The sequence below is a fragment of the Myxocyprinus asiaticus genome, chromosome 4 (genome assembly GCF_019703515.2).
Source record: "Myxocyprinus asiaticus isolate MX2 ecotype Aquarium Trade chromosome 4, UBuf_Myxa_2, whole genome shotgun sequence".
Classification (NCBI taxonomy): Eukaryota; Metazoa; Chordata; class Actinopteri; order Cypriniformes; family Catostomidae; genus Myxocyprinus; species Myxocyprinus asiaticus.
In genome coordinates this window covers 56,961,338-56,986,758 of record NC_059347.1, presented here as the reverse complement: position 1 = coordinate 56,986,758, position 25,421 = coordinate 56,961,338, and the positions used below count along the sequence as shown (strand labels likewise).

Here is a 25,421-nt window from a genome sequence, read left to right as displayed (position 1 = left end):
TTGTTTTTATGTTATTTAACATTTTATATATTTCATAATATTCTATTCTTGGCCTATCTAGTCATGGGTTTAGACACCCGAGAGAACATTTCAATCAAAGTTGATTAAACTCTAAAAAGTACATGGAGGAGATGCTGTATGTTATTTGTTATACCTTTAATAATAATTTCAAAAAACAAAAACAAAAAAAAACTGCATTAATTTGTCAATTAGTCCATTTATTAGTAATTAGTAACCCAACCCCTAACCTCACAATAAGACGGCAATGATTTGGTGTTTCAGGACCAGCAAAGTACGTTGATCAAGGAATTGGACTTGGTGAAATAATGAGTATTTACAGTGTATTCAATATTGCCCGACTGCACTAAGAACTTCAATGCGCTTTTTATTTGTCCATTAAGATTCCTATACAGACAGTGTCAGCAGTTTAGAGCCCACTCATGAGAATGTATATATTTTGCATCTCAGATATATACCTCAGTAAAAAAAAGCCAATAGAGTTGGGAAGCTCGATTCATTTCCGCAAATCAGATGTTTCAATTAATTGTTCCCAAATTTTGACTCGTTTGCAGCAACACTCAAAAATATTCCCTACGTGGCTTTTTACATGCTTTGTAAAAGGTAAATATTGCTGTTTACTATAATGTACTCTTTATTGATGCATGTTAATCTAATCTAATCTAAAATATACAATAAATATAAAATCATTAAATATTCTTCCTTGTATTCATTTATAGAAAAACAGTGAATCACGCTTTATTGATTATTTCTAGCTAGATTCTTACTGTATTTTACTTGCATGAATCTACTTGGCATAGTTGGCAACAATGGGTGTTTGGTCGAATTGATGGTTCCTCTGATTGGAATGCTAATGTTTGATCGACAAAACATCCTACTTGTGTACATCACGTTAAGTGTATTAAGTTCTTGGTTTATATTTTCAACTGCATTTGTTGCTCTCTGCCTTGTTCTGACAAGAACCCTGTGTAAAATACAATTCCTCCATATATCCCATAGGGGGCTTCATGTTCACACTAACAAACTACATTCTCTACATTCTCTATGTAAGTAAGAATGTGCATGTATGTATGTATAGTATGTGCACATAATATAACATGATAGTAATTGTGTATATGTTTGTGATAAAACATGTCTCTGTATTTTTGCTTATAAGTGATCACATTAACAGTTTGTGAGGGAGTGTGACTGCAGGAAAATGGACTTTTAGAAAAAGCCAGATTCTGTGTAAGACTATGTGCTTAATTCATTCATACATTTTTAAGTGTGTCTTAAGTGTCCAACTACTTTCAATGTCTGATCATTTAAACTAGTTTATATATATATATATATATATACACAGTGCATCCAGAAAGTATTCACAGCGCTTCACTTTTTCCACATTTTGTTATGTTACAGCCTTATTCCAAAATGGATTAAATTCATTATTTTCCTCAAAATTCGACAAACAATACCCCATAATGACAATGTGAAAGAAGTTTGTTTGAAATCTTTGCAAATTTATTAAAAATAAAAAACTAATAAAAATCACATGTACATAAGTATTCACAGCCTTTGCCATGACACTCAAAATTGAGCTCAGGTGCATCCTGTTTCCACTGATCATCCTTGAGATGTTTTTACAACTTGATTGGAGTCCACCTGTGGTAAATTCAGTTGATTGGACATGATTTGGAAAGGCACACACCTGTCTATATAAGGTCCCACAGTTAACAGTGCATGTCAGAGCACAAACCAAGCCATGAAGTCCAAGGAATTGTCTGTAGACCTCCGAGACAGGATTGTATCGAGGCACAGACCTGGGGAAGGGTACAGAAAAATTTCTGCAGCATTGAAGGTCCCAATGAGCACAGTGGCCTCCATCATCCGTAAATGGAAGAAGTTTGGAACCACCAGGACACTTCCTAGAGCTGGCCGCCTGGCCAAACTGAGCGATCGGGAGAGAAGGGCCTTAGTCAGGGAGGTGACCAAGAACCCGATGGTCACTCTGACAGAACTCCAGCGTTTCTTTATGGAGAGAGGTGAACCTTCCAGAAGAACAACCATCTCTGCAGCACTCCACCAATCAGGCCTGTATGGTAGAGTGGCCAGACGGAAGCCACTCCTCAGTAAAAGGCAAATGACAGCCCGCCTGGAGTTTGCCAAAAGGCACCTGAAGGACACTCAGACCATGAGAAACAAAGATTGAACTCTTTGGCCTGAATGGCAAGCGTCATGTCTGGAGGAAACCAGGCACCCCTCATCACCTGGCCAATACCATCCCTACAGTGAAGCATGGTGGTGGCAGCATCATGCTGTGGAGATGTTTTTCCGCAGGACCTGGGAGACTAGTCAGGATCGAGGGAAAGATGAATGCAGCAATGTACAGAGACATCCTTGATGAAAACCTGCTCCAGAGCACTCTGGACCTCAGACTGGGGCGAAGGTTCATCTTCCAACAGGACAACGACCCTAAGCACACAGCCAAGATAACAAAGGAGTGGCTCCGGGACAACTCTGTGAATGTCCTTGAGTGGCCCAGCCAGAGCCCAGACTTGAACCTGATTTGAACATCTCTGGAGAGATCTGAAAATGGCTGTGCACCGACGCTCCCATCCAACCTGATGGAGCTTGAGAGGTGCTGCAAAGAAGAATGGGAGAAACTGCCCAAAAATAGGTGTGCCAAGCTTGTAGCATCATACTCAAAAAGACTTGAGGCTGTAATTGGTGCCAAAGGTGCTTCAACAAAGTATTGAGCAAAGGCTGTGAATACTTATGTAAATTTTTTTTTTTCTCGTTTTTATTTGTAATAAATTTGCAAAGATTTCAAACAAACTTCTTTCACATTGTCATTATGGGGTATTGTTTGTAGAATTTTGAGGAAAATAATGAATTTAATCCATTTTGGAATAAGGCTGTAACATAACAAAATGTGGAAAAAGTGAAGCGCTGTGAATACTTTCTGGATGCACTGTATATATATATATATAAATAATGTTAGATTGAACATTCTTTTCTTAAAAAATAACAATACTGAATGGCTTTTCTAGATGTTTAAAAGACTCTTTCAAAAGAAAGTATATATTGTCTCACCTGTGTGTGTGGGGTTTACCCGCACGTAATTGGCCAGCATAACATCACATGCTGCTCCGCATTCCAGTGGGATCGGACAGTTGCGGAAATGACTTAGCATGTCCGTGACAGATGGAAAACGCAGGTGCTGCACGCGACACTGACCCCGCTCGGTTAGAGACAGGCGCAAATGCTGCCGAAGAGAGACAATGGAATATGCATTATAAATACAGACATACACAGAGAGAGAGAGACTTAAAGGAATATTGTGGGTTCAATACAAGTTAGGCTCAATCGACAGCATTTGTGGCATAATGTTGATAACCACAATTTATTTTGACTCCTTTTTTTAAATTTCTTCCTTTAAAAAAAAAAATCTGGGTTACAGTGAGGCACGTGCAATGGAAGTGAATGGGGGCCAATTTTTGAACGTTAAAACACTTACTTTATCATAAGTATAGCCACAAAACATAAACAATATGGGTGTAAACATGATTTTAGTGTGATAAAATCACTTACTAACCTTTTCAGTGTAAAGATATATCAGAGACTACTTAGCAGAGACGGGACACTTCTATTAAAATTAATTGGAGAAATTAAACAGAAGAATGAATGTAAGTTCTTTTATTAAATTATAAGTTTCACATTTCTGCATTTAAACCCTCCAAAAGTTGGCCCCCATTCACTTCCACTGTAAGTGCCTCACTGTAACATCGATTTTTACTTTTTTTTTTAAAGAAAAGGAGGGACGAGTCTTAATTAACTTTTGTGGTAATCAACATTATGCCACAAATGCTGTCGATTGAGCTTACCTTATCCTGAACCCAGAATATTCCTTTAACAGTAGCTTTCCACTAAAACAGTGAAGCACATACACCAGTCACAGCAGTATGGATAAATACTAACTGTTTTCATTTTCTGAAGAAAATGTGAGTGGTGCTTGCCTGTGCAAAAGTCACTGCTACAATGCTGGGGTGCAGTGGGAGGTTGCTAGGTGGTTGCTAGGGTGTTCTGGGGGCTGCTATAATATTCTGGTCCCTAGATATGACCTGTTAATCACCCACCAAGCAAAGTATTATTGTCTGCAGCACAAGCATTGCCGAAGTTTAGGCCTGTTGCGACTATTTGATTTAACCGCGATTATATGAGACAACTGTAATTTTTGTGCACTTTAAATTCCAATCACATTTTACTGTCCGAAAAGGTACATTTAAGCAAAAATAGAAATGCCATTAACGGCGGGTTTTTGTGTCTCATTTTCAGGCGTTATTGTAGGCTATCAGAGCAGCTCCTGAAAAGCGCATAAAGATTAACTGCTTCTGACCCGCCCTGACGTGTCGCGACGTCTGCGGTGGTTCGCGCAAAACTCCAGCGAAAATATACAGGAGGATTTTGAAAGTGAACACCATAAGTGCTCCGCTTTCACTTTAACTTGTAATGGCAAATGTAATATTATGTCGATTTAACGAGTTCATTTAGTGCGATTAATTACAAGAAAAAATGAACGCAAGTAATCATGCCCTTGACCTGTGCGAAAATTCAGTAATTAGGAATGTTCCTACCATCGGAGCAATTCAAGCTTGATGTACCACCATGATGTTTTTGCAAATTTGTGGCAGTAGGGGGCAGTCAGGGGGCAGCACTCCCGCTGTACAGGCAACGCACCCCATCAAACCAATGAGAGAAACAGCCAGCACAGCCTTCCACAAATGAAAACAAGAATGATTTTTTAACAACTGGTTACAAAGAGACCTATCGGTTTATGGCAGAGTTCTTCTGTGTAAAGCTGAAGTCCTGTCTGGTTGTGTCTATCCCTCGTTGTCTTCATTTGTTAGTGACAAATCTGTGCTGATATAAACAAAATATTACTGAACTCTATTTGGAAAAACAAATCTCACACATTTGAAAATCTGTTTTGACGATCCGATGGTGGGCTGGAAGTTCTGGATTTAATTGAATTAATCAACTCTATTAGAATTAGCAGGTTGAAAATAAATGCCTGTGTAACCGTGACTCAATTTGGTACTTTATTCGTAACTCCTTTTTTAATAAAAAGGGAGGCTTGGATTTTCTTTAAAAAAAATGCAGTTTCATAACCTCCACATTGCTAAATTTCACCAAAATTCTTTGTGCACAACTGTTCTCCCCACAAAGAGATACTGTGGAATAATTTAATCCAGAACAAATATTGGTTTATGGATAAATGGTTTAATAAAGGTATTGTTTTTGTTTTGGATCCATTTAAAAATGATCCTTAAAGGAATAGTTCAATCAAAAATGAACATTTGCTGGTAATTTTCCAAGATGTATCTGAGTTTCTTTCTTCATCAAAACAGAATTTAAGATTTTTAGGATTTCATTTCAGGCCTCCTCCTCTAAACAATGCAAGTGAATGTCCTCCATTTTTTGACAGTCCAAAATGCATATTTAGGGTGCATCGAAATAATCCACACGACTCCAGTCAATAAATAAATTTCTTCTGAACCCAAATGATTGATTATTTTTAGAAACAAAACAATACTTATATTTTTTTTACCTACAAATGTTCGCTTCCGTACATCTCTGTGATGTGCGCTCATGAGAGGGATGACGTAAGCTCGTTGGTAAGGTCACGCATCACGTGGAGGAGGAGTCAGGAAGTGCGTCATTGTTTACAAGAGAAACTTGCACAGACCACAGACCAAGCGCCGTTCCCAAACCAAAACAGTCCAAAACTATTTCAAAACAATATAAAATAAAATAAAAAATAATTTCCAAATAATAATAATAATAAAAAAAACAATGTAAACAATGACGCGCTACCTGACTCCACGTGATGCGTGACCTTACCGACGAGCTTACGTCATCCCTCTCATGAGCGCACGTCACAGAGATATACGGAAGCGAACATTTGTAGTTAAAAAGTATATAAGTATTGTTTTGATTCTAAAAATAATCAATCATTTGGGTTCAGAAGAACTTTATTTATCGACTGGAGTCGTGAGGATTATTTTGATGCACCCTAAATATGCAATTTGGACTGTCAAAAAATGGAGTACATTCACTTGCATTGTTTAGAGGAGGCCTGAAATGAAATCCTAAAAATCTTAAATTCTGTTTTGATGAAGAAAGAAACTCAGACACATCTTGGATGGCCTGAAGGTGAGTAAATTATCAGCAAATTTTCATTTTTGGGTGAACTATTCCTTTAAGGCATGTCAGTCTATTGCATACTGTGGCAACTCAAAAACAAACACAAAGACAATGTTAAGCTTCATTTAATGAAACAAATAGCTTTCTGACATTGTATCATTTTCCTTTTAGAACTTTTATTTTTGTTGTTTAAGGCACTGTCGCCAAGCTGTGTGCACTTATTAAAACACACCTTAGTTTTGGTGAGAGAAGAAGAATTATATATATATATAAAGTCATAATAAACATGTAAGGCAGTTACTGCATAACATGCTCTATAAATCCACTAAATGCAAAATGTATTGGACTTTTTTGAAAAATGTTCACTGCAAAAACAGCCTGGTTGGTACCTGAAAAATATTGCATTGCTAGAAAGATAAGAGAAGTACATATTAATATATTGCATAATATCTATCCAACAAATTGTCTAATTGATAATAAATAAATAAATAAATAAATAAAAAATTCTAGCTGAAATATCCGATCTTATAAAATCTCTTAAACTCATTAATAAGAACAAAAATAAAAAAGTTCTTAAGCATTATGACCTTGTTTCATAATACTGAGTGAGTTTCTATTTACTTTCATTTTAATTTTTATAAAACATTAATTATAGCAATATTTTTTCTTTGTCTCTCTCTCTCTCTCTCTCTCTCTCTCTCTCTCTGAGCTGACTATTTTTTTGTTTTGTTTATGAAGTATGCAAAAAAAAAAAAAAAAACAGCTTTCCACAAATGACGTGCTCTTGATCTCTAGACCGAGCACAAAAGAATGCAGGGTTCTTGTTTTTCAAAGTTTCAAACTAACTGTTTTAACTTGACACCGTGTACTAAAACATGGAGCTCATGAATAGAGATGCTGAAAAGAGACGATTTTGGTTTGCGACTCAACCAAAGTGAGATGCTCCAAAAGCATCCATCTGATGCATGAGTACACAGATCAACAATTAAAAATGGTGCAGACCAAATTAAGTCAATAATAGGGTTATGGTTAATAATATGGGAATAAAACAAACAATATTTTGACTTTTATAGCTACTTTTTGTATTGTCTAAATACTTGTCTGCTGTCACAATATACAGTATGTATATGATGTACTGTATTTGATTTATTTGCATTATAATATTTACTACATATAATTACATTTAAAATGATTTAAATTGCTATACATTAAATTATCTTAAATTATCTGGGAGCCTTTCTCAGTAAATACTGATCTGCAATTAATTGTGATTAATTTGATTAGTAAATTAGTAAATTGGCACACCATTTAATTAATGTGATTAACTGATTCATATAATATAATATAATATAATATAATATAATATAATGGGTTGGCTGGGTTCTAAAAACAACAGTGTAAATGTAAAGTTGACATATCTAAAGTTGATTAAATTATTTGGAAATATTTTAACATTTAAAATATGATTGTTCATGTCATTCTATGCCTGCGCAATATATTTTTTTAAAATATATAAAGGAAATCATATATCCCTATTTTATTATATGATTCCAAGACAAATATGAATAAATGACTTCTGAAGATGCATGTGTTTAAAGCATGCATGCACCTAAATTCTGACAATTAATAATACTTCTTCAAACACCCTGACCATGAGCATGAGCAATAGAGATAAAGCTTTAGAAAGCAACTAACTAGGGATGCAAAAATAGAGACACCTTTGTATGATTTAAGATCATTTTAGCCAATAATTACAAGCCAAATTCTGAAAAAGTTGGCACAGAATGAAAAATGCAATTAAAAACAAAAAGGAGTGATTTGTAAATTCTGTTCACCCTGTGGTATATTGAAAGCACTACACCAACACATTATTTGATGTTTTACCTTGTGAATATATTAATTTATTTATATACACTCATTTCAAATCAGATGATTGCAACATGCTCCAGAAAAATATTGGGACAGTCGAGTGTTTACCACTGTGTAACATCACCATTTCTTCTAATAACAATTATTAAGCGTTTGGGCACTGAAGAGACAAGTTTGTGAAGTTTAGCAAGCATATTTTCCTCCCATTCATCCATTATACAGGTTCTCAGCTACACAATTGTACAGGACCTTCATTGCCATATTGTGTGCTTCATAATGCACCACACATTCTCAATTGGAGACAGGTCAGGACTGCAGGCGGGCCAATCTAGCACCCGCAATCTCTGTTTATGCAGCCATGTACTTGTAATCTGGGCAGTATGTGGTTTAGAGATTTGAGTTGTTAACAGAAGAAATGGTGATGTCACGCAGTGGTAAAAACTCGACTGTCTCAACATTTCTGGTGCATGTTGCAATTAGGGCTGGGCGATATGGCCAAAAATATTATCACAATATTTTTTTTCATATCGTTCGATATCGACATTTATCATGATATACATTCACATTTGCACACTGCACATTTTTTTACATTTCCAAGTTGGCAGAAGAAAAGAAGAAATAAATGTAATCCTAAACAGTCAAAATAAACTGCACTGAGGGCCCAGAGTCAGCCGAAGCAGAGGGTTCTGAGGGATCTTCAGTTGGATATGAATGTCCAGCAGTCCAGTATTTGTTTGAATATTTTAAAATTCAAATGATATATTTTTATATTTCTTTACATTCAGATACCCAAATATGGGGAATAGAAGCCCTAGTGACTGAGGAATTATACTGTATGGGGGTTCAGGGGTATCCCCTGAGAGTGTATCCCCTAAAAAATGTTTGGATTTTTTTGCATTTTCCATATTGTCAACTTTTTCGGAAATTGGGGTTTCATATTTCATGTTATGACCGATAACAGATATGATGGCTGATATTATAATTCTACTCGGTTCTGCTTTTTTTAAAATGTAACTGCATTAACACTAAAGCTCCAATGTACAATTTTACACGCTTTGTGATATTAGCTGGCCCTCATGGAATCTGCACATGCAGAATAAATTTGTTTATTAAATATAATGCTTTTAGCAGCCATTAAGATTGCAGAACTCCCAATTCAATTTATCACATTTGACCACGTTTAAATCCATTACGCAGAATTCCACAGACAGACAGGCAGACAGACATCTGTTTAGAATTTCTGAAACCTGGCATAGGAAAAATAAAAATTTCTACTTTCAACAGCAGCCTACCCATAACGCTTATAGTTTTTAAAAGCCAGTCTTGACTGATATCAATATGGTGGCTGACACATCGCGCACCGCTAATCAAAATAATACAATGTTGTTTTTGTTGTACATGTTAATGAGGAAGACGAAGATGATGATGATGGTCATTACCTTTGCTCTGCCCTGGTAGTTAAACGTGAGGACGTAGTCTCCCCTCCGTGTCTCGCTCTGTCTCACCAGGAAGTTCCCATGACCACTGACCCCAGCATGCTGTACAAGGTAGGCAGCCCGCACGCGCGATATGGGCCCATGGAACCATGGGTAAGAGAACAGGAAGTGATCTGTTTTATTGTAGCCGTGCTCAGCAAGGGCAAATCCTGGAGAACCTGCGGAGGTCATGAATATGGTGATTTGACTCGTTAGCTTGTAAAAATATAGGCAAACTCATGCCATGAAAAGTGTAGATGTGTAGAGTGTGTGTGTGTGTTAGAGAGATTCACCCTGGCTGCCCGGCTCTGTGCTCCCTCTGCGAGCGGCACTGAGAGAATCACTCACCGGAAACACTTCTCCATCCACACAATCTGACCTGGAACACAAACATATTACATACAACCCCTCATTAACATCTTTCAACTAATTTATTTGCATAATATAGAGGTAACATGAAGTCGCAATGTCAAAAACATCACCATATAACATCCACTGAGAGTATAGAATTGACAGTATGACGACAAAGCAAAGCTTTCAATAACAATCATAAAGGTTTGTTTATACTGTATACAGTGGACTCATAAGGTATTTGGACACTTAAGACACACTTAAAATGTATAAATGTCATTGTAGTAGATAACAAAATATCACATCAAGTATCATTTATTTTAAAGAAAGATTTGTTAGATTTGAAATCCTAAAATAACAGAAAAGGGATGCAGCGATGTATCGGTTGCTAATATTTATCTGCCAATTATTGGCCAATTAAAAGCATCGGCCTTTCAGTTATAAGCATAAAAATGCAGATATGAAAAAATTATGGTTAATTATAATTAATTAGTAACACACTTTGTTAAAGCTCTGTGAATTTAAATGCACAATCCAGAAATAAAAATAGCCACAATATGTAGATGAGTTGGCACTCCTAAGAACAAGTAATATTTTATTTTTATTCGTTCTTGTTCTCATGTTAATGTGGAAAAACCGGCATAAACGGACGTGGCAGTTGTGAAAGCGGCACTTACCTATATATGATGAGGGAAACCATCCAAAACGCTTTGAAACCAGCAGACTTTGACTTCTGAGAAATTGGTATAATATCCAATAATGTAGCATGATTGATTGAATTAAGACTGAAATCACAATATGGCCTTGCGCAATTACTAAACCTTAAAAGGCTTTGTTTCAAAATAAAAGTCTGCATTCTACGCTCCAGTCAGCGCTGTGTGAGCAAGCGGCACTCTCTAGCAGCATGGACAGCATCATCCATTAAACCAATACAATAATTTAAAAGGGGGTTTCCGTGGAATTGCCCAACATATGGATAGTATGAATTTGTAATGTTTTATCATATACAGCACATATGTGTAAAATGTGAGTTGTATATGAACTGAAGTGCAAAAATGTTTCAGAAGTACTAAATAACCTTTTTTTCTTATTAAACATGTTATCATATTTAGTTATTTTTTGTATCTTTTTTAATAGGTTTATCTTCTATTTATCTTTCATTGTTGACTCTCTTTAAAATGTTGCCCTCTTATGTGTTCAACAGATCCAATCCATGTTCAATGGAAATAATTTTTTGTTAGAACAGTAAAAAAAGCTTTTGTGCCACTTTGTACATTTTTAAAGCATAATTCCTGAGTAAAACTGTGATCTGATGACAAAATAAGGTAAGTGGTTAAATATCAGTATCGGCCTATAGTTTTTTCTTAAAATCGGTATTGCCAAAAGAAAAAGAAAAAAAGAAGAAAAAATAAAAGTTGTATCGGTGCATCCCTAGAGTAGATTAATGAAGACAAAACATATTTGGACACAGTTGTTACACGTTAGTGAAACATGTAATGTGCTGAACTCCACCTGTGGTTTCTCTGCTAGGACACCCGTGTGAACTCGAGGGGAACTGACATAATGCACTAAAAATGACTTCAGGGCCAGTTGGTTACAAGTACTTGCAAGTGAAGTTAATTCTGAGAAAAGCTCTAGCAAATGCACTGACATTTATACATTTTGAAGTATGGCTTGAAGTGAACATGAAACAGGATAATTTATATCTCAATTTACTTCAGAAATAAACAAGATATTCTACAAGAAAAACATTTAAAGCGAGATTTGATTTTACATTTTATCCATCAGGAATTAAGTCACAAAGAAAGTCACAAAAAAGGGGTTCCCACTTCAATTCCCTGATATTTCCAGGTTTTCCATCACCGTGGGAACACTGATGCATCATAGAATTCATTTAGTAACAATTTTCAACATAATCAAACAACGTGCAGACTTTTGTGTCATCAGTTCTACTGAAAAAACCAGACTGAGAGAGGTGAATGGCAAGAGAGAATGAACGGTGATTCTATTAATTCGAGAAACAGAGAAGGTCAAGAAGATATCAGATCCTATAGGAAAAGAATTGGACTCAGATACAGATATTGCTTTGAAGCCAATAGGGATGAAATGAAGGGGTAAAGCATGGAGGAAGAGAGCAAAAGAAAGAGGAGGTGGGGAGGGGCATTTGGGGAAGTTGCGGGACAAAGCAGCACAAAAGCTTTTGGTTTGAGACAGGAAGTGTGTCTTGCAATTCTTGGAAAATATAAAACGCTATTGTAGATAGGGCTGGGCGATATACCTAAGAAAACATTTATAAACCATTTGACGATACTTTTGTCTATATATATCTCAATATTTAAGTGTTTGCTCTGAAAAGACTTAAAAGAGGGTTTTGTATTAAGTAAATATCTAGTTAAAAATAACATAAAAGTCATATACTTTCCACACTATTATTTGAACACACTAAATGAACACAACGAAGAATTAATTTCTTTCATAAGCACCAGTATTACAATACAAAGTAATAAACAGCAATAAAAAATAATAATAACTATATATATATATATATATACCAAAAATATTTATACATAGAAAAATGCCACACAAGGACATGAAAATTTTTTGAGTGATGACAAACGAATCATTAAATAAGAATTTTGACTATCTGTTTGATCAACAGCAGACAGGGGCATTTTTTAAATACTGTTTGAAAACAATGTTTATTTTTGAAATGCCTTTCAGTGGTGCCAAAGTCTTTTTAGCAAGTCAGTTCACTCAGCAGCCATCTTTGGAACGCTCCCGGGGAGCTATTTTTCTATGTAAACGTGGCATGCCAGTGCAGCTCCTATCTACTTGAATGGGGAAAGACCGAAATCTCCAAAACGGTTGGTCAAGATTACGATCAAAGAACATTTTTCAAATCAGCAGTAAAATCTGACAACGCTGGTATCATAAATTGTGCTTCTTTACCTCGGATTATGCTAAAAAACGCAATTTTCCCGTCTTGTATAGCTAATCCGCATGCGCGTTCTCAAGTTGATTGACAGGCGATGTCTGTATCTAAAAGGTGATTGGCTCTTTTACCTGAAGGCGGGACTTCCTTTCTACATCGGTTGACTGTTGGTGACCATTGGGCATTCCAATTTCTCCCAATCATTTTAATAGAAGTGGCCCATCTCTGCTAAATACTCTTTGGTGGTGCTAGTGACACTTCAGCTTCACCGGAGAAATAAAAATTGCGATGTTTGCAATGTTGCTGAATATATCTCAGGAAAAATCTTTGCAAATATTTTGTGAATTTTCGATATATCACCCAGCACTAATTGTACACGATATGCTTCATTTCATAAAGCACGCTTCATTTAATATATAAAGCAAGCACAGGGTGGCCCAAAACCCACTGATTGTAACGATACGAGCAGACAGCGAAAAACAGAGTGCAGAAAAAGTGAAAAAGGATAGAAAGAAAGAGATATACGGAGGGTACGGAGAGAAAGGAGGCCAGATGAGATGTGCTGAGTCGAGTTCTTGAGATTCTTAGTAATCAGAACAGGAAGACCTCTCTCTCTCTGTCTCTCTCTCTCTCTCTTCCTAAAACTCACATTGATACATTCACAGAGGGTTGAGTTCTCAGTACCCTCACACCAATAAAAGGAAATGAAACACATGCATAAACACAAACAGACATACCATATGCACAACAAACAGATGGTATGTGCGGACACGTCTGCTCGCACGCACACAAGTTAAAAAAAAGAACTAATTTAAAGTTTATGTGTGGAATTTTTGGTTGAAATAATTTCTCCTATCCCAGCTTTGTATCCAGAGACAACTTGAAGTAAGCCAAACATTTTACCACTTTGGCGCTTTCAAAACATTCGTCGACCAATGGCAAATGTTGAGAAGGTTTGGAAAATGTTTGAAAACAGATATTATTTTCTTTATCATTAATTGGTACCACTTTAGATGAAGTTAAGATGGATCCAGCACTTCCAGGTTCTTTTGGCATGGAAGAAATGAACTGCTGAACTGCTGAGCTAAAAATGCCAAAAAAGTGCTATTTGTGGGGTTGATACACCCTGTTTGTGAAAGATTATTGGAGATTTGGGCTTCTTTATATTTCTGTCAGGATCAGTGGATCAGAACTATCTCAGGATTTGATGATATTTCACCTACATTGTTACGTGTCTGTCGCGTCTGCTTTTGGGAGATTTCAACTTTTCACGAAGGAATGGCAAAAAGATGCATATTGCATGTCTCAAGGTAGTTTACATTTTTATGACACATTTCTAAGGCTTTAGGAGTGTGTTTGTTAAATGTGTGAGGGTGTGTATTCATCAACCTGTTACATATCTGACATAATCATACAACAGGCCAATTGAATAAAGTTCAAACTTGTGTCGATAGTTCAGAAAGAACCTATATACAGTATTCACTGTAAACATGATATCCATTTATAATAACTTTTATTAACATAAAGAAACATTATTACATTATACAATGCTTAAAAGACTATTAAACTGCAAGGCTGCCCATATCCACCATTGAGATCTGCTGCTAAAAAGAACACGAAAGTGCGGTTGCCTGCAATGTGACGTCACGGTAATTTCACCTATAGAGCTCAAGAGTGACTGCCCACTTTTTCACCCATGTTGGTTCCAAAAGTATGTTTCCCATCCATTTTTTCCATAGGGATTTCATAAAATCTTGAATGAACTACAATCCCATGAAGCAATGCGAATGACGTAATCGAATGACATATTATGGAAAATATAAAACTATAGATTTTAAGTTCCAAAACTTAGTGAGCTGCTTTGCTGTCTCCTGCCTACTTAGGCAGTTGTCTTCTATGGCAGCATCCTCACTGAAAACCTCTTAAAGGACCGATTTGAAACGCTCTACATAGGCGACAACTGCTCGCGTCATTCAAATAGTGCTCCTCACGTGTAACGCATGGGACACTCGACTCGCAACTGATTTCAATACAGGTTATGCGAGAGGAACACCACTCTAATTAGCATAAATACGCATAGCACACACACACACTTTGGGTAAAATAGTCAGTTTTCTATCATATTAAACTATTTTTTATCAATAAGTTTCAGTATTGCATGGATTAGAAGTATATTTATCATGGAAATTTCACTCGCTTAGGCCGCCATCTTTGATTAATTTTTCTGCCGAGCTCATCACGTGCATTCTGGGATTGCCTACCCATTGAAGAATACATATGATACCTTAGAATTTGGCCAAAACGAGGTATCTTAGGAGGCAGCATAATTAAGATACCTACCTTTTGGAACAGCCTTCGCGTCGGGAGTATGACTACGATGGGCTCTATTTTCGTGAGTGCGTGAAACGCAGCGCTGCGCGTAACGACCATGTGCAACGTCTTATCCAATTTTCGTGAGAGAGCTAATTCTAAGTGTAATTTTCGTGCCAGGGCAAAGCACAAGTGGCCGTGGTTGGGATTGTTTGCGCTATTGTGGGTGTATGCGTGCAAACTGTGGATGTTTTGTATGTTAATTAATTTGATATTTTCCTGAGAAATAGGTAGTTGCGCTAAGATGTTGGAAAACCATGTCTTAGTGTTTTTTATGAAACAAAATGTATTAGATTTGTGTTAAACTATAGGTCATGCTTTATTTTTCAACTATTATTATTATGTTTACATTTACAATTGTATTTATGATCTAATTTGTATTAGTATTTTTCCACCTGTTGTCATAGAGTGATTACTAAATCACTGCAAAACGGGCCGGTGGAAGAAGCTGGAGATAGTAAAATGTTTGGAATTGGTAGGCTATGATTTATGATTTAAAAGAACTTAATTTTCAATTCTTCTAATTCTTTGCATACAGTCCATTTACACTAACATCTTTTGAATGTGCTGTCTTGGTTTATATTGCTGGTGCTTGAGGGAATTAACTATATAATAGGACACAGACGGTGGAATAATAACCGGAGAAAATTTACAGAATTAAATTGAACTTGAACCAGCCCATTTCCACGTTGTGTGTGCGATTTCGCCAAACCTACTTGTGCCTAGACTTAAGAGCCTGCTTGCACGGAAATACCAAAACTTCATGGACAAGCCCATTGACTTTGCGCTTATGACTTATGGCAGCACTCTTAAAATAGGGCCCGATGTCTTAAAGTGCTGCCTCTTGAGGCAGCTCACTAGGCTTTGGAACAGACCTAATATATTTTAAGTTTCTTGCAAAGTATTTAGAAATGTACTAATATGTAAGTAGTTTGAGAGCATAGGGAGATGGACTTGATTGCGTTTGCCGCACATTGTTTGCCGAAATTCTCTAAATGAGGGATATATCCACAGTTTTACTGAGCAACCACTGGGTGGCGCCATGATGATTCTAATTGCCTGTTGTGACAAGGAGGAGGGCGGGGCCAGGCCGTGACTACGCACGCCCGGCACCCAAATGGGCTAATCAGCCGAGGAGGGGGATAAAGGCAGCCGGATGCTGCAGTTTGAGAGAGAGAGAGCCACACGCAGCTGCCGTGTCTGTTAATGTTTCTGTCTTTATGTTTTACTTTTACATTAAATATTACTTTGACTGTTCAGCCGGTTCCCGCCTCCTCCTTTCCCATTTTAACCCCCCTGTTACATTGGAACCAGCTGAACTAGTATCGGTGCAACTCTAGTTAAAAACTAACCGAAACGAGCAATCCAGATGGAGCAAAATAACCATTTAAGTGTTATTTGGAGTAAATCTGTATTCCAGGTTCAACTTGTGTAGTTGCTGGCTGTCATAACAACTCAAAGTAGTTAATGATATCAATGTAACTAACCTCGTACCATCGCTTCATGACATCTACACAATGAGTTGAGGAACTGTCAATAAAAAACAGTCATCTCGATACTATGTAGTATCGGCACTATACAGCCACATTTTTTTTTGACAATTTTTACGAATGTACTACTTTAAACACCACATTAACTGCTAAGAATATACGCTGATACAGGTGAAAACACTGGAGACCAGAAATTGAAAACAGGCAAATCGTGGCTTCAGGATCATGGGTAGTGCATAGTAGTTGTTGACCAGAAATCCAGCTATTAAACGCGATTTTTTAAAAGTGAAGTTGAAATAATGTAGACTGATGGCTTCAACATAGGCATATGCCATCGATTAATAAAAATTAATACGTAAAACACATTTTATTTTAATTTTTTTTATCCTAGAAATGCAAGTTCACTTTAAGGGGCGTGTGTGTGTGTGTGTGTGTGTGGGCGGGTGTGGGTGGCTCACGAGGACATTTTTTAGGTTACAAACTGGTAATTACAAGGGTATTATGCTATAAATGTGGTTTATGAGGACATTTCTAGTGTCCCCATAATTCATACAAAATGATGTTTTTGAAAATGTAAAAATGCAGATTTGTTTTGTGAGGGTTAGGTTTAGGGGTAGGGTTAGGGTATAGAATCTATAGTTCGTATAGTATAAAAATCATTATGTCTATGAAGAGTCGTCATAAGGATAGCCGAACCAACGTGTGTGTGTAAAAGGAAGTGAGTGGGTTTCCTCAGAAGGGGAATATCAGGAACTTGCACAGATGTCTGAGATACTCAGAAATGAGTTCATCACACATGCCAGAGAAAGTTGTGTTTTTACCTGCTATTAATGCACTCTCTGAGCTCTGTGGTCCAGGAGCTCACCTGCTGCTCATTGTCTGCCTCGAATATAAAACTACCTGAATGACCAGTAACCTGAGAGAGAGAGAGAGAGAGAGAGAGAGAGAGAGAGAGAGAGAGAGAGAGAGAGTATTAAGATGAATTCAGATTTATTTGATATATTTGGGACAGATCCAGAGACGAAAATGCAAAATTGCAGCAATATATTCAGGATTTGAATACCAAATGTAATTAAAGGAACATTTCAAGTTCAATCCAACTTAAGCTCAATCAACAGCAATTGTGGCATAATGATTATAACCTCAAAAATGTATTTTGACTCGTCCCTCCTTTTCTTTAAAAAATAAGCAAAACAGTGGAAGTGATTAGAGGTTTAAATGCGGAAATGTGCGGCTTATATTTTTTTAAAACACTTACATTAATTCTATTAAAACTCATGTATTATTTGAGCTGAAAAGTTTAAATTGTTGTTTAAACAGTCATTTTAGGGTTTACAGTGTTACGTCATCATGGCAACAAAGTTGTAAAATTGGCTATAACTTTACACAGAAAAGGTTAGTACGTGATTTTATCACACTAAAGTCCTTTTAACATGTATATGTTAACGTCTTGTGGCTATACTTTTGAAACAATGAGTATTTTAATGTTTTACAGATTGGCCCCATTCATTTTCATTGTAAGTGCCTCAGGGTACAACCCAGATTTTTCCAACTTTATTTTAAGGAGGGACTCCTTATAAGTCAAAATGTATTTAATTAATCAACATTATACAAAAATGTATTTAAACATACTATATCAGCCCTTTTGTTTATAAACAGCATCTTTTGATAACCGTGTCTGTTCGGCTGTTTAACAGAAGTGTAACCTCTTTTGTGTCAGTATCAGATTTGTCAATGAATAATGCACTAATATGTTTTTAAATATTCCAGAGTGAATTTTTGGGAAATATTGTATAAAATAAGTGTTCATTTAATTTCAGCAACTTTGTGCTCATCTCCTTTAGCATCATTCAATTTAATTTTTTCATAGCAATCGGCCATCAGCCACCCTGCTCTCTAGATAGTGACATCATTCATTGAAAAAACAATTTCGGCAGAAAGTAAAAGATAAAAATCAAAGAGTTAGCTCTCTTTTCCATTCTAAACCAATACTACTAAAGGAATGAGGATCAAATGAATCTAAAAAGATCTGAAAAGGGATAAATTGAGTGCTATAGATATTCTTTCATTCAGGACAACATATATAATTTTTTTTTTTAATTTATTCATTATTTTTTATTTATATATATTTACTAAAATATTACACACACATACACACACACACACACACTGTCAATTCTGTATATATAATGGCCAGTCTCAAAATGGCCATATATCGGATAAATATCAGTCTATCACTAGGGTGATCTGGTGTTTAAGCAGGCGTACATGACTAAACATCTGTGTGTGACTGTTCACCTTTAAGACAAACGTGTTCATGTTGTCTGGCATCTCTAGTCGATTACATCGTCGAATCTCCTGGATGTCTGAACAGTGTACGGTAAGCTTTGGAGTTTTGTATTCCTAAAAAAAAAAAACACACAAACACAAAGAGACAGAACCTTTTAATATAACCATATAAATGTGATAATTTTTTTTTTTTTTTTTCCAGCTATAAATTTCAGAAAACTCTCCTTTATAGTTTGCATTTGACATTGCTATATTTAAAACTGAGCTATAAATGTAACATTATTGGCTGGTACTGAACCTAAACCAAACATGTTTCTTTATTTTACTCATGTTGGAGGTAGCTGAATTTTGTATACATACAGACCACATATGGCATAAACATATATAAATAAAAAGATGAAATTGGTCATTTTCTCAATGTTAAATACTTTCACATACCCAAGCTTAATATGCAGAAACAACTGGAAGTAAGCCATTTGTAGATTGCTTTTTTTAGCACTTTTGGAGCAGTTTACATGCACTGTGAAAGTACTGCAGATTCAAGCATTCGCACAAATCCAAACATCAGTAACCGCTACAAGTTATTACACAAATCTACAAAGGCAGCACAGTATAACAAGAAAAGGAGATGGCAGCATTTCACCAGTTGCGGAACATTGTAAAATACAAACTGCAATTTCAGTATCAAAATAAAAGCTCCAGGTGTCGGTGAATTAAAAGGGACAGAAATATAATAGGCTACTTGTACTGTATATAAAACAAATCTAATCCTCAAAATAATAATGATAATTCATGACTATACTAATAAACTTGACTGGCTCCCAGAGTAATAATTTAGTATTATAATATGCAAAATTCAACTGGGTTCCAAAAAAACAAGTGGAGTGGTATTTGCACACCATGTTAATTCACAAAAAATGTTTTAGTAAAAATATATAAAAGTTAAATAATTGCTTTTTATTAAGCTACTATGTATAATTGTATATAAAATATAAATATAAAAACAAAAGTGCATATCAATAAAAATGATTAAATGTCTGTAGAGCCGAGGAGGGCAGGGCCGGGCTGGAATGAGACACACCCAGTCCCCAGTCAGCCTGATGGGGCGCGCGAGGGATAAAGGCGGCCGGGGACGACAGTTCGAGAGAGAGAGAATTGCAGGCAGCTGTACTGTGTGTTTTTGGTTGTGTGTTTGTTTAAGTTGTTTATTAAATTATTATTTATATTATTAAGCCGGTTCTCGCCTCCTCCTTTCCACTGAACCCCCTTACAATGTCATTCTCCCTTGTGTTTATTTAGTGAAAAACTGTGGGGAAACATGCCTTTATAATTTTAAAAGAGATTTTTATTCATCCCTTTAAAATACTGAATCTACTTGGCAACAATGGCTGTTTGGATGAAATTATGATTCCTCTGATTTAAATAAACACTTTTTATCCATTTCAGAGCAAATACATAATTATCGAGACATATTGTTTATCGAATATCTTCAATAAGATGAAAAATATAGAGATTAGGGCTGCATGATTATGACAAAAATAATTGCTGAATCGCGATTATTCATTTCGATTAATTGAATTTACATTCAATTCCTTTTTTTGTGGGGCAAATTACAATCCATATTTTTTATGTAAGCTACACCTCCAAAAACAAGCTTAGAACTTTGTTACATACACTGTTTTATCGTTATATTATAATGGGAGCGTTCAAGTTTTGTTGCACCATTTCTGATAGTCTTATGTACTCAACGAACATGTCTGCCATTGGTTACAATACTCAACCACTGAAAAAAAGTTAAATACAACTTTTCAATTCAACGAGAGTAGATCTAACTGGAATTCTGTAATTGACACTTTTCACAATTAGTTAATTGCAGCAGCAGTTATTGTAATCTTGATTATTTTTTTTATTATTAATTGTGCAGCCCTAATAAAAATATAATTTTTCTAGCCCAGCCCTACTGTGCCGCAGAAATTACACACTTCAGCTTTAACTAAGAACGGATACGTACATTACAATGGAGAACAGACACTGTGCAGCTTCCCACTACATTTTGCAACCTGAAGTCCAACATGTTTTTTAAAAGTCAATAAAATAAAGTGCATCACGCAATATGCAACCTGAAGAATAACTCCAAACAAATAATGAGTACTCTCGATGATAGAACAGAAGTTTCTAGTGGATGACACAATCAATGTATGCTGTCCAGTGTAGTTTGAGCAGAGAGGGGGATGATTTTTGTTTTCTACTGGGATTAGCTAACAATGTTCATCTGGAAATTAAAAGAGAATAGAGCCACGAACCTTACTCAAAAACCTTCGACCTACGCCTACACACTCACATATGCACGAAGACACAAAATATTCCAGAAAGCTGTGAGAGCTAAAAATTAATTTGGATGATGTGAGCTCCAGGAATTTCCAAGGTGTATCCAGTCAGATCTGATACATCAAAGATTTATGAATTAAGAAGCTCACTTATGCCATTTCTCACTCTTACAGCACAGCGTACAAATAAATCTCTAATTTTCAGTGAGTCAGGATGAATCATGGCTTAAAATAGCTTCACACACTTACACACACACACAAAAACAGCAGCGCCGTGCCAAAGTTTGCTGAGCAACGGTGCTGTAATGTTACGATCATTCCTCTTTAAATTGCACTCAACTCTCACGTAGAGGAAAGGATAAAACACACACCACTGACTCATTCACATCCACAAATACATCCACACTTCCACACTACTGATTAGAAACAAGCACTTTACACCACACACATACGGTAAACAGATCATTTGTTTCTCTTCTCCATTTCCCTTTTAGGCGACTGCACGCTCGCTGCTATTAAACTTCTAAGACAGATTTCCCCAAACCGAATAAGCTGCTGATATTCAATACAAAGGCAGATTAAGTTTGTGTTGGAGAAACAGACCACAATAAATTGAGAATTTAATTTGAACTGCAAATTCCCAAAAAACAAATTCTAGTTCTGTCTACTTTGGAAGTGTTAAAGAAAATGTATAAACCACAGGCCAATAAGCTGTAAGCTTACAGTAAAATTAAATAATAAAACAAATATATGATAAAAACGTTTTTTTTTTTTTTACTTAAATTCATTGGTAGAAAGGCTGACTTTTTATGGGCTATTTTCGAATATCGAAACATATTATTAAAACTGCATATGCATATCAGCTAAAAACAAAAGATAATTTAAATTACTAGGCCAGAGACCATAAGTATCGTGAACTAGCTTTGGTGTAAGTGTCAGAATACATTGAAATATATATATATATATACACACATACAAATTTGAACAGACCATAGACAGTGTATAGCCATATTTGATCTATTTAATTATTATTGGTCACACTTTATTTTACAGTTTTCATGTTACTGTGTATTTACATAGATACTGTAATTACTGAGTAATACTAATGAATTACATATGTATTTAACGTGTAATTATTTTGTAGAGCTGCTGGTACTTATTGTTATTGTTACTACTATAGTAATAAATAATAGTAACATATAATATTTGTAACATGGACACTTTAATATAAATTGTTACCTTAACTTTTTTTTATTATAATTAAATAAAATTAAAATAAACATACAGTACTGTGCAGAAGTCATAGGCACATAAGTTTCACAAAAGCATTTGTCTTAAGATGTTTATATCTGCTACTTTTGTGTGTCAATTGAACATTTTATACTCCGAAACATTACTTTTGCAAATAGAATAGAATAGAAGAACAGGGAGCCCTGCAACAGATGGCATGGCCCTCACAGAGCCCCCCACTGAACATTGTGTCAGTCTGGGATTACACGAAGAGAAAGAAGTAATTGAGACAGCCGAAATAAATAAAAGAACTGTGGAGAATTCTCCAAGAAGCTTGGAACATCCTATCTGCCAACATCAACAGGTGTACCTAGGAGAGTTGGTGCTGTTGAAGGCAAAAGTGAAAAAGGTTCACACCAAATACTGATTTAGCTTTTTTTTCTGTTTACTGGACTTTGTATGACGTTAACTGATTAATGTCATAATTTTTTCCTCACTTTGAAAGTTTTTCACAGTACTGTACATACCACATTGGAGTGACTATTTGCACTAGGTGCACACCTGCCACACAGTGCGTCTATTTACACTCAAATAGTCTGGTGGAAACACTGAAATTAAAGACAAACTGCACCCTCAAGTGTCACTTCAACGGCATCACCACCTATGTTTTCTGCCCTTTTTTGTCCTCTTCAATTTTTATAACAAGACCAGGGGCATTGCTTGACTTCAGTGTCTTCCGGGGCTTAGGCCACGGTCCATATTATAATATAAAAATAAGAAGAATCCTTCCTTCCATGACTTAATGTAATTATTATTTGACAGGTAGGGTGGTAATTTTTTAAGCGCAACACTGTTCAGAACTTTATATATGCAAACGTCAGGCGTACAATAAACGAATCAAACACATTTTAATTTAAATTGCGTGAGGATCAAAGCGAGAAATACAACTTACAATAACAATAACAGTAAAATCTAAGTAATTTAACAATTCAAATTTGCAATTGTCATTTATCATAATATTTTGAGAATAAAGTAAAAATTACGAGAAGAAAGTCGAAGCATTATGAGATGAAAGTCGTAATATTTTGAGAATAAATCGAAAGGAAAGACAACGCAAAGTGGAGCATCTGGGTCTTTACATACAACATCACTAACCAGGTAGATAACTTGGCTATGCAGCCGACCTGAATTTGTGGGAAGTTTTTGCGAGCTCTCTGTTCATGAATGAGGTGTGCATTAGTACAGCGAAAATTGGAACTGTGAATTATTCATATCAAGATATTGTATGTGGTAACTGTGGCGAGCAGGGCGGAGCCAAGTGGTGTCTGGGCAGAGTGAGGCCGGGAAGATAAGTGGTGAATGAGTTCCACCTGTGTGCCACACCAGTCTTGCGTTCCAAAGGACTTCTTTATTGGTAAATCCTATCCTAAAGTATGATTTAACTACGTCCTTAAACATCCATCTCTTGCATTAATGAAGCTGCTGGCTTGGCGTCCGTTCTATCATTGTGATAATGACGTTCTGTTTAGCCTAATATTGAGATTTTTTTCTCTAATATTTCTACTTTATTCGCACAATATACTACTTTATTCTCACAATGCTAAGACTTTATTCTAATAACTTTTACTTTATTCTCAAAATATTATGACTATAATCTCAAAATGCTACGACTTTATTCTAATAATTTTGACTTTATTCTCATACGAAATTTAATATCATAATGCTACGACTTTATTCTCAAACTATTACGACTTTAATCTCAACTTTATTCTCGTAATTTTTACTTTATTTGCAAAATATTATGACTTTATTATCGAAATCGAAATTTTTAGCTTTTTATTTAACGTGGCAATAAAACGGCATCGTGGGATCACCGAGTAAAGTTAAAAATAACTTTCATTTTATAAACGCATCTCAAAACACCTGCGTTGGGCTTCATGACTGCTCTTAAACATGATTCCAGGTAGTTTTGAACAAAGCAAAATTTCAACGTTTGATAAACGAGAGAAAGAGAGTGTTTTTTATTTTCGCTTTGCTCTTGTGTGCAGACTTAAGTAAAATAATTTGATAAGTTCAATGTCATTTGATTTTAAACCATTTAAAAATCAAGGAACCCCAAAGAGGCAATTTAAACGTAGCTGTTTAACTCCACACACATGATATGGAAATGTGAACCAGCAGAGGCAGAGCGCATACACAGGCAGTGACAGTTTGATCATTTTTGTTTGACTTTTGTGAGATTTATAATTTTAAGACCTATGTATTGTGCTATTTAGGCTTATAGTTCACTGTGCTGCTATTTTGAGTTGCGTTTGAGGAAATTCCATTGCAATAAAAAAAAAAATATTCCCGCATCCCGACTACAGACTAAACCCGAATAACCAAACAAGTTGACTGGTGCATGCATTTAAATCTACTTGGTGTGTGGATTGTTAAAAACAAATGAAGATTATAAATGAGGTTTACAGATTATATATTTAGATATAAACCTCAGTGCTTCTGATACAGAAAAGCTGCACCCCTGTGAGAGAGAACAGAAAGCTCCCACTCGAGATGTTCGTAACATGTCTGGTGAACTTGAACACAAACAGCAGGTAAAAGTCAAAGTGTGAACTGTCAGTTAATGCAAGTTGGGCTCACTGATCAGATTTAATTTACATTTGAAGCCAGAATTGAAGCCTGCCTTGTTGCTTTTGTACCCTGATATAATGAACATTGAGCCTTACTTCTTTTATATTCTTTTCTTTTTTTTTCATCACAAAAAAAAAACCTTCGGGGCTATTAACATAAGATCCAGGGCTTCAGCCCTATCAGCCAGGGTCTAGCTATTACACTGAGCAAGATGTATTTTCTGCCTGATATCATGAAAATGACATGGCTTTGATGA

At 35.8% G+C, this 25,421-nt stretch overlaps 1 protein-coding gene across 3 annotated transcripts in view; it reads right to left on the bottom strand.

Moving 5' to 3' along the window:
* The window catches only part of LOC127437688 (SH2B adapter protein 3-like), a 73,337-nt gene that overhangs the window by 12,867 nt on the left and 35,049 nt on the right, over positions 1-25,421 (bottom strand). For all 3 annotated transcript variants that reach the window (XR_007896592.1, XM_051692764.1, XM_051692773.1), the window contains exons 3-7: positions 18,987-19,091; positions 17,510-17,604; positions 9,839-9,924; positions 9,510-9,724; positions 3,091-3,262 (exon numbers count right to left, since the gene is read on the bottom strand). Coding sequence is in view for 2 of the 3 variants with exons in the window: in XM_051692764.1 (XP_051548724.1) it covers positions 3,091-3,262; positions 9,510-9,724; positions 9,839-9,924; positions 17,510-17,604; positions 18,987-19,091 (673 nt within the window). In the remaining variant the exon portion in view is untranslated. The remainder of the gene's footprint in view (positions 1-3,090; positions 3,263-9,509; positions 9,725-9,838; positions 9,925-17,509; positions 17,605-18,986; positions 19,092-25,421) is intronic.